This window comes from Melozone crissalis, unplaced genomic scaffold (genome assembly GCF_028551555.1).
Source record: "Melozone crissalis strain CALT ecotype California unplaced genomic scaffold, PUWL_Pcris_2 ptg000005l_1, whole genome shotgun sequence".
NCBI lineage: Eukaryota > Metazoa > Chordata > Aves > Passeriformes > Passerellidae > Melozone > Melozone crissalis.
In genome coordinates this window covers 19,062,495-19,078,081 of record NW_026535783.1, presented here as the reverse complement: position 1 = coordinate 19,078,081, position 15,587 = coordinate 19,062,495, and the positions used below count along the sequence as shown (strand labels likewise).

At 40.2% G+C, this 15,587-nt stretch overlaps 1 protein-coding gene across 4 annotated transcripts in view; it reads left to right on the top strand.

Annotated features, from left to right (window-relative positions):
- The first annotated feature begins 805 nt into the window (after positions 1-805).
- The window catches only part of DMXL1 (Dmx like 1), a 77,093-nt gene continuing 62,311 nt past the window's right edge, over positions 806-15,587 (top strand). For all 4 annotated transcript variants that reach the window (XM_054290073.1, XM_054290072.1, XM_054290071.1 and 1 more), the window contains exons 1-3: positions 806-947; positions 10,454-10,579; positions 14,077-14,154. In XM_054290073.1, coding sequence (XP_054146048.1) covers positions 861-947; positions 10,454-10,579; positions 14,077-14,154 — 291 coding nt within the window. In that variant the 5' untranslated portion in view covers positions 806-860. The remainder of the gene's footprint in view (positions 948-10,453; positions 10,580-14,076; positions 14,155-15,587) is intronic.

Genomic DNA, 15,587 nt, shown 5'->3' with positions numbered 1-15,587 from the left:
AAAGAGGATCTAATATTTGATACAGGGATAATATAAGAATGCAAATTGATGTGGGACCTGTAATTCACAAGAGAAAACACTTGTAATGATGAAGTTTCCTATGAGAAATTCATGGAAGACTAAAAGCTAGTTACAGTGGAATACTATAAAGAAATGCTATAAAGCGTAGCAGAGAGAATGGCCACGCTGTCTCACAGCAGGGAGACACCTCAGCTTGCCGTACCGTTGGTGATGCAGAGCTGCTGCAGTGGAGCCTGAGCTCTGCCGCTCTCTGGGGCCCGGCCGGCCCGCCCTCACCCGATGGGAGCTGCCGCGCCCATCGCAGCCGGCTCCCATTTGCCCTCATCTCATCCCGACGGTGAAAAGCCCTGCTGCTCACAGCCACGCTGAGCTCCAAGCAAAAGCGATTTGTTTCCCTAACCTCGGGGACCCAAGGCTCCTGTTACCACGTGCTTCCTCTTGTCATTGCCCGGAGGGAGGGAGGGAGGGAGGGAGGGAGGGCTGCGGCCGAGCCCCTGCCCTTGTGGAAGGGGCTGGCAGCGGATGCGCTTGGGGTCGGCGCTGCCGGCCCGGGCAGGCGGGAGGCGCAGCGGCTCGGCAGGTTTCGAGTCCGCTCCGTCACCACCACCTGCCTCCGGCGGAGCGGCAGCGTTTTCCACCGCTGTTCTGACAGGAAAGTCGGGTTATTTTATGAGGAAAGTCGTGTTCCACACGGGGCGGACGGAACTCTCAACCCGCCCCAGGGACGGCGCCGCGGCCGAGCATGCGCGGCGCCCGCTCCGCCCCCGGGAAGCGCCGCCTCCGCCGCCGCCGGGCGCGGGGGGACAAGCGGCGGTGGCCGAGCGGCCGCGCCCTCCACCATGAACCTGCACCAGGTGCTGACGGGCGCCGTGAACCCCGGGGACAGCTGCTTCTCCGTGGGCAGCCTGCACGACCAGCCCTTCACGGTGAGCGTCCCTCGCCGCGGCGCCTCCGCAGGGCCCGGCGCCGAAAGCGGCTGCGTCAGGCGCGGCGGCCGCGGGCGGCCCCGGGCGCGGGGCTCGCCCCGGTGGCGCCGTCCGGCGGCGGCGGCGCCGCCCAAGGGGCCCGCGGGTCCCGGGCCCGGCGGGGGCGGGAACGCGCAAAACTTGTGCGGAGCGGCGGCCCCGCTGCCGGCGGCGGCCCCGGGCGGGCGCGGAGCCGGCGGGGCGGCGGGCACATGCCGGCAGCGGCGGTCCGGGGCCGCAGAGATGTGGTGTTGGCGATAAAAGATTACATAAACGGCTGCCGGGACGTGCGGCTCGCTCTGGAAGGGAGTTCAGCGCTGCCTTGCAGTCAGGAAGGTGGCTGAAATCCTCTTCTGCGCATAGCTGAGGAAGACTTGGAATACCCAGCCCTAGTGTTGCTGAGGTTTTCAAAGGCTGTTTGAAGTCCCTGTCTTTCAGAGTGGAGAGAAAGCACTTCAGTACGTTGCAAAGGCCAAAGTCTTTATTAAAGTGCCTTTTCCTTCCTTTTGCTTTTGTTTTGTAAACACACTTCTGTTGTGTTCTTATTCCCACCCTCCCTCCGCGTAGGGCTGAAGAGGAATGAAATCAGATGCAGCGACGTTTCTCAGGGCACCACGCTGGGGTATTTTTAACCTTACCTTTTATGGCTGCCCCCAGCTTCAGCCTGGTGTGCTCTCCGGTTTGATAAGGGAATGATAGGCGGAAATGCAGGAATGAAATCTTGTTGTTTGCCGTCCCGTCTGGTGTACGCAGTTAAATTCGCCCAGCTGCTTGCAGCTCCGCCTGGGGCGGTGGAGCAGAGGCGCTTCCCCAGGGTTGGGCTGGCTCTGCCGAATCTGTCTGCAGCGCTGTCCGGCCATGTCCTTGCTTCCCATTAATAAGTTCATGTTGGAAGATATCTTAAACCGCAGCAGTTGAGACTTCAGGTACTAAATTGTGCAAAACTCTCTAATTTTACGTATTCAGAAATGTCAAAGACCCACCTGCGGTGGGAAGCCATTTAGTAAGAGAGAGGGAGGTCTACTTTACGGAGGAATGCTGGTAAGCTTTCAAAGTATCTTGTCATAAGCTTGCCATTTTGAGGTCATTCTTGTTTGAGGGACACAATTTGAGTCATTCATGTCACTAGACTCACTTTCTACCTGTTACAGCCAAACTTATGTAAAGTTTTGGAGGTCTCCAGTGGATAAGAAGAGTAGGAATCTTTTCTTCAGGAGAATGGAATGATTGAGAAGTGTCATTTTTGATATTCATAACTGTAGTCTCTCTTTTGGAGGAGCTGTTTTCATAGAAGTATATTGTAACAATGTTTCCTAGACATAAATGTAATAACAATATTTCCTATAGCTGCATTCATCTTCCTTTCATTATCCTTTTCCCTGAAGGGGTATTAATGGATTTGTTTTCCTCATATTTAAAACGGCTAACAGAAATATCCTTGACTGCTTCAGGGATGTTTTTGTTGTTGGTACTGATTCTGTGCTAATGCTGTGTTAAGTTGACGAGATTGCTCAGAAGGATTAAGAAGTAAAAGGCACTGAAGCTAATTTCTGCTTTTTTGGAAAAGGATGACAGACTCAAGCGTTAGAAAATCCCATGCAAAAATATGCCCCATAGTTTTTCCCTGTCTGAAATGATGATATAAGCATTAATTAGTATAAATACTATTGAATTTTATTTTAGAAATGGAAAAAAAAAAAACCCCAAACATGTAAAACTTCTGTGCTTCCAGTTATTGTGGCTGAGAAGATAGGAGTTGATATTTCAAGGTTATGTACTGTACAGGAGGGACAAGTTGTCCTTGTCCAACAGGAGAACTTGGTCTCTAACATTTTTTTATTTTTTTAGATACAGTATGCTTCAGGATATTTTCTCATAGACAGCACTGAATATTCAAAGTGAAGTATTTTAAAATATTACAGTTCTACACTAAAAATATCAAGATTCTTCTCTTAAAAGCTGAAAATTTTGAAGCAAAATTAGTGTAAAACTTTCTGTATCCACTGAATCATATACACCTTTTTGAGTATGTGCTGTTATCTTTTAAGGAAGTATTTCAGATATCTAATGTGAGGCAGGTTTGTTGTTCTGACTTTTTTTTTTAGGATGTGAAGGAGCATGAGCTTCCTTGGAGAGAACACTGATAAAGTTTTTAGCCCATCTTTTATTTATGTGTTGAAAAAGGCTCATAAGTGTCAAGATACAATAAGAAGCATGCCTGTTGTTTCTCTGCTGAGGGCAGGTGATAGTAGCGTAAGGACACTTAATCAATGAGAAGCTGGCCCTCAGCTGTCAGGAGTTACTTGCTTATTCTTTGTGTTCTTCTCCAGATACTGAATTATTTCATTTTCCATGTACTTGTCCACAGTGGAAGACATCCTTTGCTTTCTTTTATTCATGTCAGGTCTGACATATCTGTGTAAAAGTAAGCTCCTGGAGTTTATCACATGATTCCTCTGAACTAGTTATTACTGAAGTTGTATTTAAGTTATTAAATGGGTAACCAGCACTGATACAATGTTTTTGCATATTCAGTTCTGATTCTCTAATTTTTATTTTGTCATTATTATTTCCCCTAACCAAAGTAGCAAAAGGTTTTGGAGGGGGGGGAAGTCTCTGTGAGCAATAGCAATTTTACAAGTGCAAGTCCCAAAACTGATAATGAAAATCACAAAAGAGTGATTGTTCGTAGGGTAAAAATATGTGAAAGAAAGATTAATTGCGTGGATTATTTCAATGGAACCAAAATATTTCCTTGACAGATTTCATCTGTGTGTGTGATTAAACTAATTCTGGACTTGAGACTTGCTATGTAAAATTGATAGAACTGGGAACTAAATATCTGAAATTAAAAGGCACCTGGAAAATTGGGTGAGGAGTGAGGTTCCATAGCTGAATCAAGACCACACTGAGTTTTCTAAAGGTACTGGGTTGCAGCAGAAGAAGGTTTCCCATTCTGCAAAGTTTTCTGATAAATAAAATTAATTTCTATGGCTCAGTAATATTCTTTCTTACCTGTCTAGAAAATACTTAATGTTTACACTAAGAACCCCCTGGATATCTGTAGCCCAGAAAATTTAGATATCATAATAATCAGTCAAGAAATTACACTGTTTACACCTCACCTGCTTCTTGATTGGTATATTTAGTAAAGGGAAGGGATTTAGTAGGGAACCTTTTTAAGAATGCCTTTTTTTTTTTTTTAATAATACTTGAGTTAAGCTACTCTGGACTTAAGAAATTAATTATGTCTTAACTGAATTAATTAAAAAAGAGACAAAATTTCTTTGCACGTCAATGAAAAGTGCAGTTTCATGATTTGAAGTGCAGTGAAACATGATTCAAAGGGCATGGCCAGTGAATTGGGTACTTGTATATACTCTAATATGGTTGTAGTATAATAGGTCAAGTACTTCTGATAAATAAAGTTGAATCTTTTTTATGAAACATGATGAAATATAATTGCTTAAAATTTAATTTAGCATCCTAATAAAATAATTTAATTATTTTAAATAAATGTTTAAGTGGAATATGTAGATTAGTGTAAGTTTTGATCAGAAGTGGGGCTAGAGAGAGGCCATACTAAACTAGAATAAAATAATTCTGCAAGATACCATGTGGCTCTTGGTGAGTCTTTTGATTTTGATCATTCTGTGCATAGGACAGAAAAAGATAGCAATTATTGCAGTATCATCTGCTTCATAGATTTGTCTTTAGTTGTTATCTTGACTTTTACTGAGTTTTGCATTGTCTTTCTAGTGTATGTTCATCCCATATATGCTTGAATGTGTTTATATATGTATCTTTATAAATACGCATGTGTGCACGCATGGTCTGCTGCATTTACCCATGGATAATAGCTGCCCTTCATGTAAGAGAGGTCGGTGAAATAAAGTTTGTGCAAGTTGTCCAAGGGAATGTGTCAGCCCTTACATAGCTGTAGCAGAAACTATAGCAAAAACTTTGTGTGTCAGTACATAGAAGAAATATGTCAAGAAGGTTGATTGTAAGATAAATAAATGTGTGGAAGGTGCTGTGCTGTGTGAGAGGTTGAGGCCCCCAATTGTTGGCTTTCCTTCTGTTGAGAGTAATTTCCCAATAGCAGTCTCAGATTGTGAGTTGTATATGTCAGACTTCCATTTTAGAAAGAAATCAGAATAGTTTGTATAATTGTCTATACTATTTCCCTTGCTTTTAAAGCACTGTTCCAGTCAAAATTTCTGCTATTCTTCTTCAAAGAAATATTAATTTAGAACTAGGACCCAACATTGGATTAAAAGAATGGGCAGAATTTTTGTGAAAACCCACTTCTGCAATACAAAATCACATTTATTTTCACAGGTCTAGAACATCTTTCACTTCCTAATTTCAGGCTTGTTTGCTATGTCAGCAGCAAGTGAGATCCATGGTCCTGCAGCTTGAACTAGTTCTATCTTGTTTATTTCTGTAACAGAAGAACAAAGCACTGTTTAATAAACATTTCAAGTATGTGATAATATCACGTTAACTGCTTGTCTTATTGTGCAAAGACAACTTTCTTGTAAATGTTCTAGGGCATTCTTAAGGTGAAAGGCTTTTATGGCCTGCCAACATCAGACATGAAGGCTCTGCTTGCTTCAAAAACTTGTCTTAGGGTTTTAATATTATTATTTTAAAAAATTAATACACATTTAGGAATGCTTTCTCCATTTAACTGTATGACAACATTTTCTGCTTTGTCTCGCTCCCTTCCCCTCCCATTCCCACAAGGGAATATAGGTAAATTAATATATATATATATGAAAATATCTATGTGTGTGTATATATCCATACAATAAATTCTTATACTGGAATCACTTGCACTTGCTTAAGAGAAGACTGGAGTTACCTTTTTTCTTGGTTACCGTTGCTTACAAAGATGCACTCATATTAGCTCCTGTTAAAATGAAGATGAGTGACATGTTAACTATCATGGACAAGTCTCACAATAAAAGTTAGATAAAGTGACTGGTAGGCAGAATTCATTCTGGTGATAACTGAGACCGTCTTACAGTATGGAAAATATGTCTTATTCCCAAGTACAGACTTCTGTTATACTACACTAAAATACCTTTGCTGTGAATAAAAAAAATCTTAAATGAAAAATTAGCCCAGCAGTAAATTTTATGCACTTTGTTTAGAGAAACATCTTGGTAAGGTACTGCTGCTTAGGAACTTCATTTTCAGCTGATGTCTGGGCTCCAGTGAGTATTTAAGAGGATCTGACATCTCTGCACAGAATCCGTCTAATGGATGAGTTGCAGGGGGCACAACAAAGAACCAAAGGAAGGACTCCTTAGGAGGGTGTCCCTGAGGTGTCTGGTCAGTGTGAGGAATGGTGACAACAGTAGAAAAGGGAGCCAGTTGCCAGAACTTAGTCACCTTCTTCTTCAGACACTTTTTCCATTGCGATATAGAACTTCCCTACCCTCCGCATCCCTCGCCTTTTGTCTCTGAAACTGTGGTTCTCCTGCAGGCAGACATTAACTAAACATCAAAATAACCTCAGAGTCATCTTCCTTCTGCTTGGCTGTAGTTCTGTTTGGAAACTCTTTGAAAAGGCCCTTTTCTCCCCTTTCTATCTCTTTGGAACAGATCAGTTCTACAGGCTTAGGAGCTAGTCTGTGGTGCTGCAGCTTATTGGCATTAGGAAGCCAGTGTGACCAGGTATGATCCAATCTGTCTGAACAGACTGATGTCTGATGTCTGAAGTGATTCCTTTTTTTTCCCCCAAGTGTCAGTCTTTTCAAGTAGTGCGGAGAAATGCCAGAACGTTGTTTGTTTTTTTTTTTGAAAAACATTTTGTGTTTTCCTTCAGGAAACAACAAGTCTAGGATGCTTTAATACCTCTTTAAGCTACTCTTGTTTTTCATAGCTCCGGGTTAACAGGAGCTAGCCTGGGTTCTGACTTTCGAGCAGCACAATGTTGGAATGATGTAAAGCTGTGAGAGAGCATCCAGATGGGACAGTGATGGGTCTGGGAGGAAAGCCGTATCAGCAGTGACAGCCTGGCTAAGAGGAGACTGAGGAGAGACCTTGTGACAACCTACATCTTCCTCATGAGGGAAAGTGTACAGGCAGGACTGATAGCTTCTCTCTGGTGACCAGTGACAGGACTCTTGGAAATGATCTGAAGTTGTGTCAGGGCAAATATAGGCTGGGTATTATTGAAAGGTTGATCTCTCAGACCGTGGATGGGCACTGGAACAGGCTCCCCAGGGAAGTGGTTGCATCTCGAGCCTGAGAGAGTTAAGGAAGTGTTTTGACATTGCACTTGGGCATGTGGTTTGATTCTCTTGTAGGGCCAGGAGGTGGATCCTGATGGTCTAGTGGGTCCCTTCCAGCTCAAGATACTCTATAATTTTTTTAAATCTTATTTCCTGATGCGTTGATGAATATGCGATTCCTCAAGTCTCCAGTGTATCATGTTTGATAGTTACTAACAGAGTTCTTCCAGTGCAAAATGCCAACTATGCTGAGGTCTTAAAACTGATGAAGTTGTGACCTCATTAAAATAGTTATTTTAGGAATTGCATGATTTCTACTAATGGTGTGTATTGCTCATTATGATAGAAGTATGGCATTTTATATGAGGTTTAACAAGGCCAAGTGCAGGGTGCTGCACCTGGGTTGGGACAACCTCTGTTATCACTCCAGGCTGGGAATGAAGGGACCGAGAGCAGCCCTGTGAGAAGGGCTTGGGGGTGCTGGTGGGTGAGGGGCTGGACATGACCCAGCCGTGGGCACTCACAGCCCAGAGAGCCAAACGTGCCCTGGGCTGCAGCCACAGCAGGGTGAGGGAGGGGATTCTGCCCCTCTGCTCTGCTCTGCTCTGCTCTGCTCTGGTGAGAGCCCACCTGGAACCCAGCATCCAGCTCTGGGGTGCCCAGCACAGGAAGGGCACAGAGAAAGTCTGAAGGAGGGCCATGAATATAATTAGAAAGATGGATCACGTCTCCATGAGGAAGGGCTGAGAGAAATTCAATCTGAAAAAGAGGAGTAAGGATTACCTTATCTTGGTCTTCCTGTTCCTGAAGGGAGCCTACAAAAAGATTGAGAAAAACTGTTTCAGGAACATGTAGTGACAGGACAATGGGGAGTGGCTTCAGACTGAGAGTAGGTTTAGATTAGATATTGGAAAGAAATTCTTTACTGTGAGGTTGATGAGGCACTAGAATAGTTGTCTGGAGAAGCTTCATCCCTGGAAGTGTTCAAGGCTGGGTTGGATGGGGTGCTGAGCAGCCTGGTCTAGTGAAAGATGTTCCTGCCCATTGCAATGGAGTTGGAACCAAATGATCTTTAGGGTCCCTTCCAATCCAAGGCATTCTTTGTGTTCTGTGATTGTGGTGGTGGCACAAGGTGGTTTCAGGCTTATCTGTGAAGCTAGAAATGGAAAGAACAAGATGGGAGAAGTATAGTAAGTCTTTGAAGTGCTGATGAGGCCTAGGGGAGGGCATATGCACACATCGGGTGGGCTTCATACAGCCTTTGACACTTCAGTCTTAAAATACATTTATAATAAAGCTGCGTCTAGGTTTCTATGTTATGTCTTTACATGGGAGCACTTCTTTTAGTTTGTTTTTGTTTTCCTTAAAATTGCCCCTATACAGAACTCTAAATTCTGAGAAATGTATGTATGGTATTTCTAAAGAAGCTTTTTCTAGTGAACTGTGGACTTAACAAGTGAGTCACCAGGTGAGATTATTTTGAACTGAAGAAAAAAACATTCCTTTGTGAACAGGTCTGAAGTTAATGCCATCACAATATCAAAATAATTACTTTAACATTTGAAGAGGAATTACTACTCAATCTCCTGTTTTGAATGAGCTTTCACTTAGATTGCTTTGGAACCTGTAGTTCAGTATGCTAATTAGTAATAAATGCTGCTCTTTTGACAAGAGGAATTATACTGCTTGAATGTCTTGAAGCTGAAGGGGGAACTGGACAGGAAGGAGCTCAAAAGCCTGCCAGTAATAAGTGTTCATAAATAAGTATATGGTTATATATAGTCTGCAGAATTATAGACAGCATTTTCAATTATAAGGTGGTGCCTGGTGTTCTGCTGGTTGCAGTGTGATAAATGAGTATTGGCTGGGAGTGGTGAACACAGTCTTCTGGCTAAGACTCTTCTTTGAAGCATCACTTAATCCTTTGTGGGGAAAATGTCTTTGGACTAAGATCTCAATATTTTTCATTTTATTTATTTATTTTAAGATGTGTGATGGTATGATAGTCTAGGCCAGTCTTGGTAAAAGTACTCTTTCATGTAAAACACTTGAAAACATGATCATCAGATTTCAAATTTATATATCTAGCTTTCAGTTATTCTGCTTTTGTTTTCAAGTCCACAGTTTTTATTTAATATATTGGAAATTAGTAGAGAAGTTGATTGTAAGGCATGATATTTCTGTCAGTGTATGGAAATCTTCCATCTTCAGTTTCTGTGATGCTATTCTACTCTTGAAGCTTTTAGTCAATTAAAATGGTGTAATTTTGATCCATTTATCAGTCTCTTGCTAACAGAATACTTGTTTTTGCTCTTAATTTTGTTGCTGTCTTTCTGACTAACTTTTTAATGAGTGTGCATTCCTTTTTGTGAGAATTTCATCCTTGAATGCTCCTTTCTTATGCTAATTAGATGATTCTCCTCACTGTTGTTTCCACAAGTTTCTCCAGTGTTTAATCTTTTCCTCTGTTTTTATCTGTACTCAATATCTAATAAAACTTCCAAGAAGGTAGGAAGAAATTCTGACTCAAGCATTGCAAGACTCAGTGAACTGTCTCTGTGAATGTGTTAGATATAGCAACATACTCAGTGACAATATAAACTTGAGAGAATAGAATTCATGCAAATAACAGGAGACTCAACAAGTCTGAGGGCAGTTTTGCTTCTGTATAATTAAGCTTCATGTTGTTAGTCTTTTGATTTTTGCCTGTACAAAGTCCTTACTAAATGTTTTAGTAAAATTTTAGCTCCTCAATTCTACTCCCCCTTTTCAGAAATTTGAAAATAAACGAAAAACTTCTCAAGTCTGTCTCTCTCCAATCTAAGTATATTACTTTTTTCTTATTTGCAAGAACTATGGTTTTTATGCTTTTACATTTCTTTTAGGTGTTTTTGTATGTCCAAATTTTTTTGGTTTTTTTTAATCACAAACCACTGTTTGCTTGTTATGCAAGTCTTATGATCAACTTGTAAGCATGGAGAAAGAGAAATTTGCTGCTTCTATTGCTTGGTTTTAAATTGAAGACATCTGCTTTTTCTCTGCAAAGACCTCTTCTGACTATGTAGTGTTTTACTTGGATAGTATACATGGACTATAGTGTTTCATATTTCACTAATATGCTGCAAGTAGATAAAGCTTTGCATTATTTTGGAGTGGGGTTATTTTTGTTTTCTTTGAGTGTTTTAAATTTTTTTTTTTTTTTTTTTTTTATCTATACTGTAGGCATATGCATCAGGATGTGATATTGTGGTACTGGGGACTGACTTCGAACGATTACAGATAATCCCTGGAGCAAAACATGGAAACATTCTGGTGGGATGTGTGGACTGTTCAATGCAACAGGGGAAGGTACGTAGAGCAGTGTTTCTAAAAATGTTCCAGCAATGTCATATTAAGCACCTTCTTAGGAATGTGTATACTTGCAAGTTAGGGGAAATATACTACAATGAATAGTAAAATGACTGATTGCTTTTTGTCTTTATTGTAAGCAGCATAGTAATTATCAATAGTAACCACAGATATGATAGATGGTTGTAGAAGATAGGTAGGACTGCGCAGGAGGCTGTGGATTCAGGGCTACATTCAGGGCAAGAATTTGACTAAGAGATTACTAAGTTGGAAGCAAAAGTAATTTATTCACTATGGCTTTGCACTACTGGGCATGTCATTGACATTCTTTGACATGTTAGTGGCTGGCAGGAGATGAATGCTTCCACAAAAATCACTTTCAGATCATCCAGAAAAATGACATCTGTTTCAAGCAATTCATAAAGCCTCTGTTGGATGGGGTTTGCTTTCTTGAATTCCTAGCTTTTGTTTTTTTTATAGCTAGGTCTGCATCAGAACGTTGGATTTTAGACAACACTGGGTTTTAATTCCTTTTAAGAGAGCTTTTTTTTAATTTTCCTGTCAGAGTGAAAAAGAAATAACCAGTAACTGTTCACTGGGATGTCACAGTTCTGTATCACTCCATTGGGATGTCTCAGGGATTAAACTGTTGACCAGTTTAGTGGGAACTTTGAATAACTATTTGTTCATATAAGAGGGGTTTTCTACCTCTGTTGTTTCTTTAAGCTTGTCTTTGTGAGTAGATAATGTCAGCTTTCTACAAGCCTTATGAGCTGGATCTGAGAGCTTCGGTTATGTTCTGGTGTCCATCTTGAGACAAGACCTCTGATGGAAACCGGTTTTGTTTTGAACACTGTGCTGATGAAACCCTAGCCACACCCTGTTCCTGCTTTTTAGCATTTGAGTGATAAACTCTTGCAGTGCTGGTGAAGGAACACAAATGAAAATTAGGAAATGTTTTTCTTTGTGTCTCTGACACCTCATAGACATAGTCTACCTGAGTTTCTCCGTTGGGTGCTGTTAACTAAAGGGGTTTTTTTGAGTTCACTGAGCATTATTTCTCTAAATTTGCAAGGTTATCTGGATTGCATGATAGCAATTCTGTATAAGTTTAAATGAGAAATTGTCCTTGAATTGTAAATGAGCACACATGAATGTATCACACTGTAAGGCTTACTAAGCTTTAGAGATTTTTCATTTCTTAAGTAGACCTGTGAGGTCATTGAGAGTCTGCAAGTTGGTATCATATTGCTGTACAATTGTATTGCAGTTGGTTTGCTGTAAGGAAACTGGCTGTATTTCTAAAATGCTGTAGTACTAAGCAGTGGATGGCTAGGAATTTGCTTATTGACCAGACTGATCAATGAATTTTCAGGTCGTTCTTAAAAGGGTAGAATTTCTTCTTAGGCATTCTTCCATCAGTACTGACACACAAATTCCGCTTTGGTTTGTCAAAGCATACAGTTCCAGTGCTCTCAGTGTGTCTTCATAGGAGAAGTACTCCAGCTCTCTGACCATTTTTGTGTCCCTTCTTTCAACCCAGCATGTCCATTTCTGCCTGATGCTGGGCAGAAACTGGATGTGATACTCCTGTTGATGTCTCACTAGGGTAGGGAAATCATCCCCTTCACCCTACTGGCCACCTTTCTTTTGGAGCAGTCCAGGACCTGGTTGGCTTTCTGGGATACTGCCAGGTCACGTACAGATTTTTTGTCCACCAGTATCCCCAAATCCATGTCCACAGGGATGCTCTCAATCTGTCAGTTTCCCTAGTCTGTACTGATTCTGACTGACCCAGGTGCAGGACCTTGCCCTTGGACTTTTTGAAGTAGGAATTCACATGGTTGCACCTCTCTGCCTGCCAAGGTCCCTCTGGCTGGCATCCCTTCCCTCCAGCCTGTGGCCTGCTCCACACATCCTGCTGTTGTCAGGGAACTTCCTGAAAGTGCTCTCAATCCCACCACTATTCTTTGTGGTGGAGTGCAGCTCAGTGAAGATGCGGGGTGAGTGGCTGTGGAAACTAGTGGAAAGTTTTGGAAGCAGCAGTTGCTTTGGACACTACAAGTTGAGCATTTTGGAATGCTAATCTTATCTTTAAAAACCACTGAACAATAAAATAGTTGACATATGGAAAAAATGTCCACATTTGGAGAAAAGGAACAAAGGAAGAAAATCTAATCAATATGAGTTTATGTAAATTTTTGCTTTTGGGTATGGAATTGAATTATTAGAGAATGCAACAGTAAGTGAGATAGTTAAAGAGAATTAGAGAGGGCAGATATTAGTCTGCGAATGCAAAATGCCTGAAGAAACTTCTTCCTTGCAAATGTGACAAAATTATTCTTGGCATTTTTGGGTCAGGCTGATGTTAGTAGGATGGAAATTTATTTAACTATCTGTTCTTCTAATGTAGAGGGTTTTTCTTAAAGCTATGAATCTGGATTTTAGGATCTATATGAATCTCTTAAGTTTGTATAGATTTTAGGTATGACAGTTTAGTTTGGTTTCCTTTCAAACTTTAGTGGCTTATGCTGGAATCAAAATATTTTTTATAAAGTGAATCTAACTTACTTTATTATTGTTAAAGGAAAACTGTGGATACGTTAAGTCAGAATTTTACAGAAATAGAAGATTGATTATTGCAGTATATCATATCTGTAGATGTTCTCCTTTTAACTACCATCAGTTCAGAATGCAGGATGTCTGTTGTTCATGACCTATGCAGACTCCTTAATTTTTGTAAATCTGTAATTCAAAGTACTTTTTGGCCATGTTGTCGTGTGACAATTCTCTCAAGCTCTCTGCGTGAGGTCTTTAACATACATTTGCTTGCTTTGGCTCTTCTTAGCAAGTCTTCTAGGCTTGCTTTTATATAGATACCTTGAGATCAAATGCTAGTAATTTTGTATTAATGCAAGTTTGAGGTGGTTGATAATCTGTGATGAAAGAAGACTTTCAAACACTGACTTAAAACTGACCATATTGCAACTTTTTTTGGACTGTTTTATGTTAGCCTTTAGTAGTGGTTTTATTTACAGTTTTCTGCATTGGGTGTTTTCTTGGCATAGTTTGGATCTTTTGAAATAACTTTTTGAAAGGTAGCCTGTTCTAATGCTAGGGAAGTACACAAAAGTGCTCTGAGTACTGGTTCCATGTCTGAGAATTGGAACTCTGCAGATTGTTTTGAGTGTTTACATAGTTTAATATGGGGAGAATACTGCTAATAATCTGATTTTAAAAAGTTGTCCAGCTATACTCTCAGTAGTTTACTGTGATTAATGAGTAAATGGAGGATTGTATTTTTATTATTGACAACACTAGGTTAGAGATTTTTGGTAAATGTAATTTTCTGTTTTCAAAAGGAAATATGGATGTGAGCTTCAAATTTATCTACAAGCCGGGTTAAAAGTTAAATCAACCATTTGCATCTTGTTTTTATTTGTTCAGCTTGTTTCTTTTATGTGTGTTTGTATACATATAAATGTATATTACTTTAGATTGCAGCTTCTTATGGAAAGGTGATTTGTATCTTTGAGCCATTTGGCATCTTGAAGCAGAACAGCAGTCATCATAATGTAAGTATTTCATCAGTCCTTAATTTATTTGAGCAGTTACAGAGCCTGATAGATTTTACTTTAAAGTAAAGTTTGCTTTAAAGCTGGAGCTTTTTTTATGTCTTCTTTTAATGCTAGAATAAAGTTGAGACATAAAGGTGGTCCTTGGGAAGTGAAAAGGGTGAGATAAGGACAGAGGCCTGTAATTTGAAATAGTTTTGAGGAAGATAGGCTTTACTCTAATGCTTCATATTACTTGCTTATGTAACCATGCAGTTCATAACCAAAATATACCAGAATCCAAAAACACATACACAGCCCCATTCTGCTATGAGTGTAGGCATTAAAATAGAAGTTTCTTTTTGAACCAGCCTGTGTAGCCTTTATGTTTTGGTGTGTTTTGCAGTTCTTACTTTATCTTTTGCTTATGAAATTACATGCACTTGGCCAAATTGCAATAGCTTCAGAAATCTGTGGCTTTTTTAGAATGATTATACTTCAGTGTTAAAATGGTTGAATAAGAAAAATATTTATTCTTTTGGGGCTTTTGGTGACAGTGGTTTAGTGATTAGCATCGAGAATCTTAATTTCTGAATAATAATATGATTTAGGGCAAATTACTTAACCATGTTTCTTACATGAGGAGGCAAATGGCTATAATTAGAAGCATTAGATTCTAATTGAAGGCAGTTTGTTGATATAAGAGCTTTGACAGCAATTGCTCAAGGAGCTTATGTCTCCCTCTTCAGGGGCTTGGTCACCATTTGTATTAACAAATTGTTTATATGACCATCTAGTGGATTCTCCTCTTTGTACTAACCAACTCAGTCATAAGATCCTCAATGTACATGTAAACTTGTGGTATATATATTATGGTATATTATACATTAATTAATGAGCTGGAAATTAACACCTACATAATAATTTACATCACTGCAAAGCAGTGGAATAAAATTACTGTAAGATGTGCATTCTCACGCTCCTATGAAAATTTTGGATGTACTGCTCTTGTTTTTGGTCCATCCACCCCATTTTCCAGTCCATCCTGAATAATTTTCTATACTGGTAAAGAGTACACTTAATTTGAAACTTCAGAGTTGGAGTAATAACTGTAAGCAGCAGGAGAAACACTCACCACCCATGATTTGCTCTCAAATGTTTTTTAGCTGAAGAAATATTCATTCTGTTACTTCATTCTTTCAGTTTACTTTTATACAATGGTTTCCAGCATATTGTTCAACATTTTTGTATGATTGTCTCTGTCTTCCTTTTACTGCAATGTTCAGGGTCTAAAGAACCCCAAAAAATCCAGCTCTGCAAATACTCTGTGTAGGTCCTTATCTGCAGCTGCTTCTTACTGTCTTTTGCCAAACTTCTCAAAGACTGAGTTGTCATATTTTACCTTCACATCTATTTCTGTGTGATATTTTTCGGGTGGAGGGTGACTACTTTTA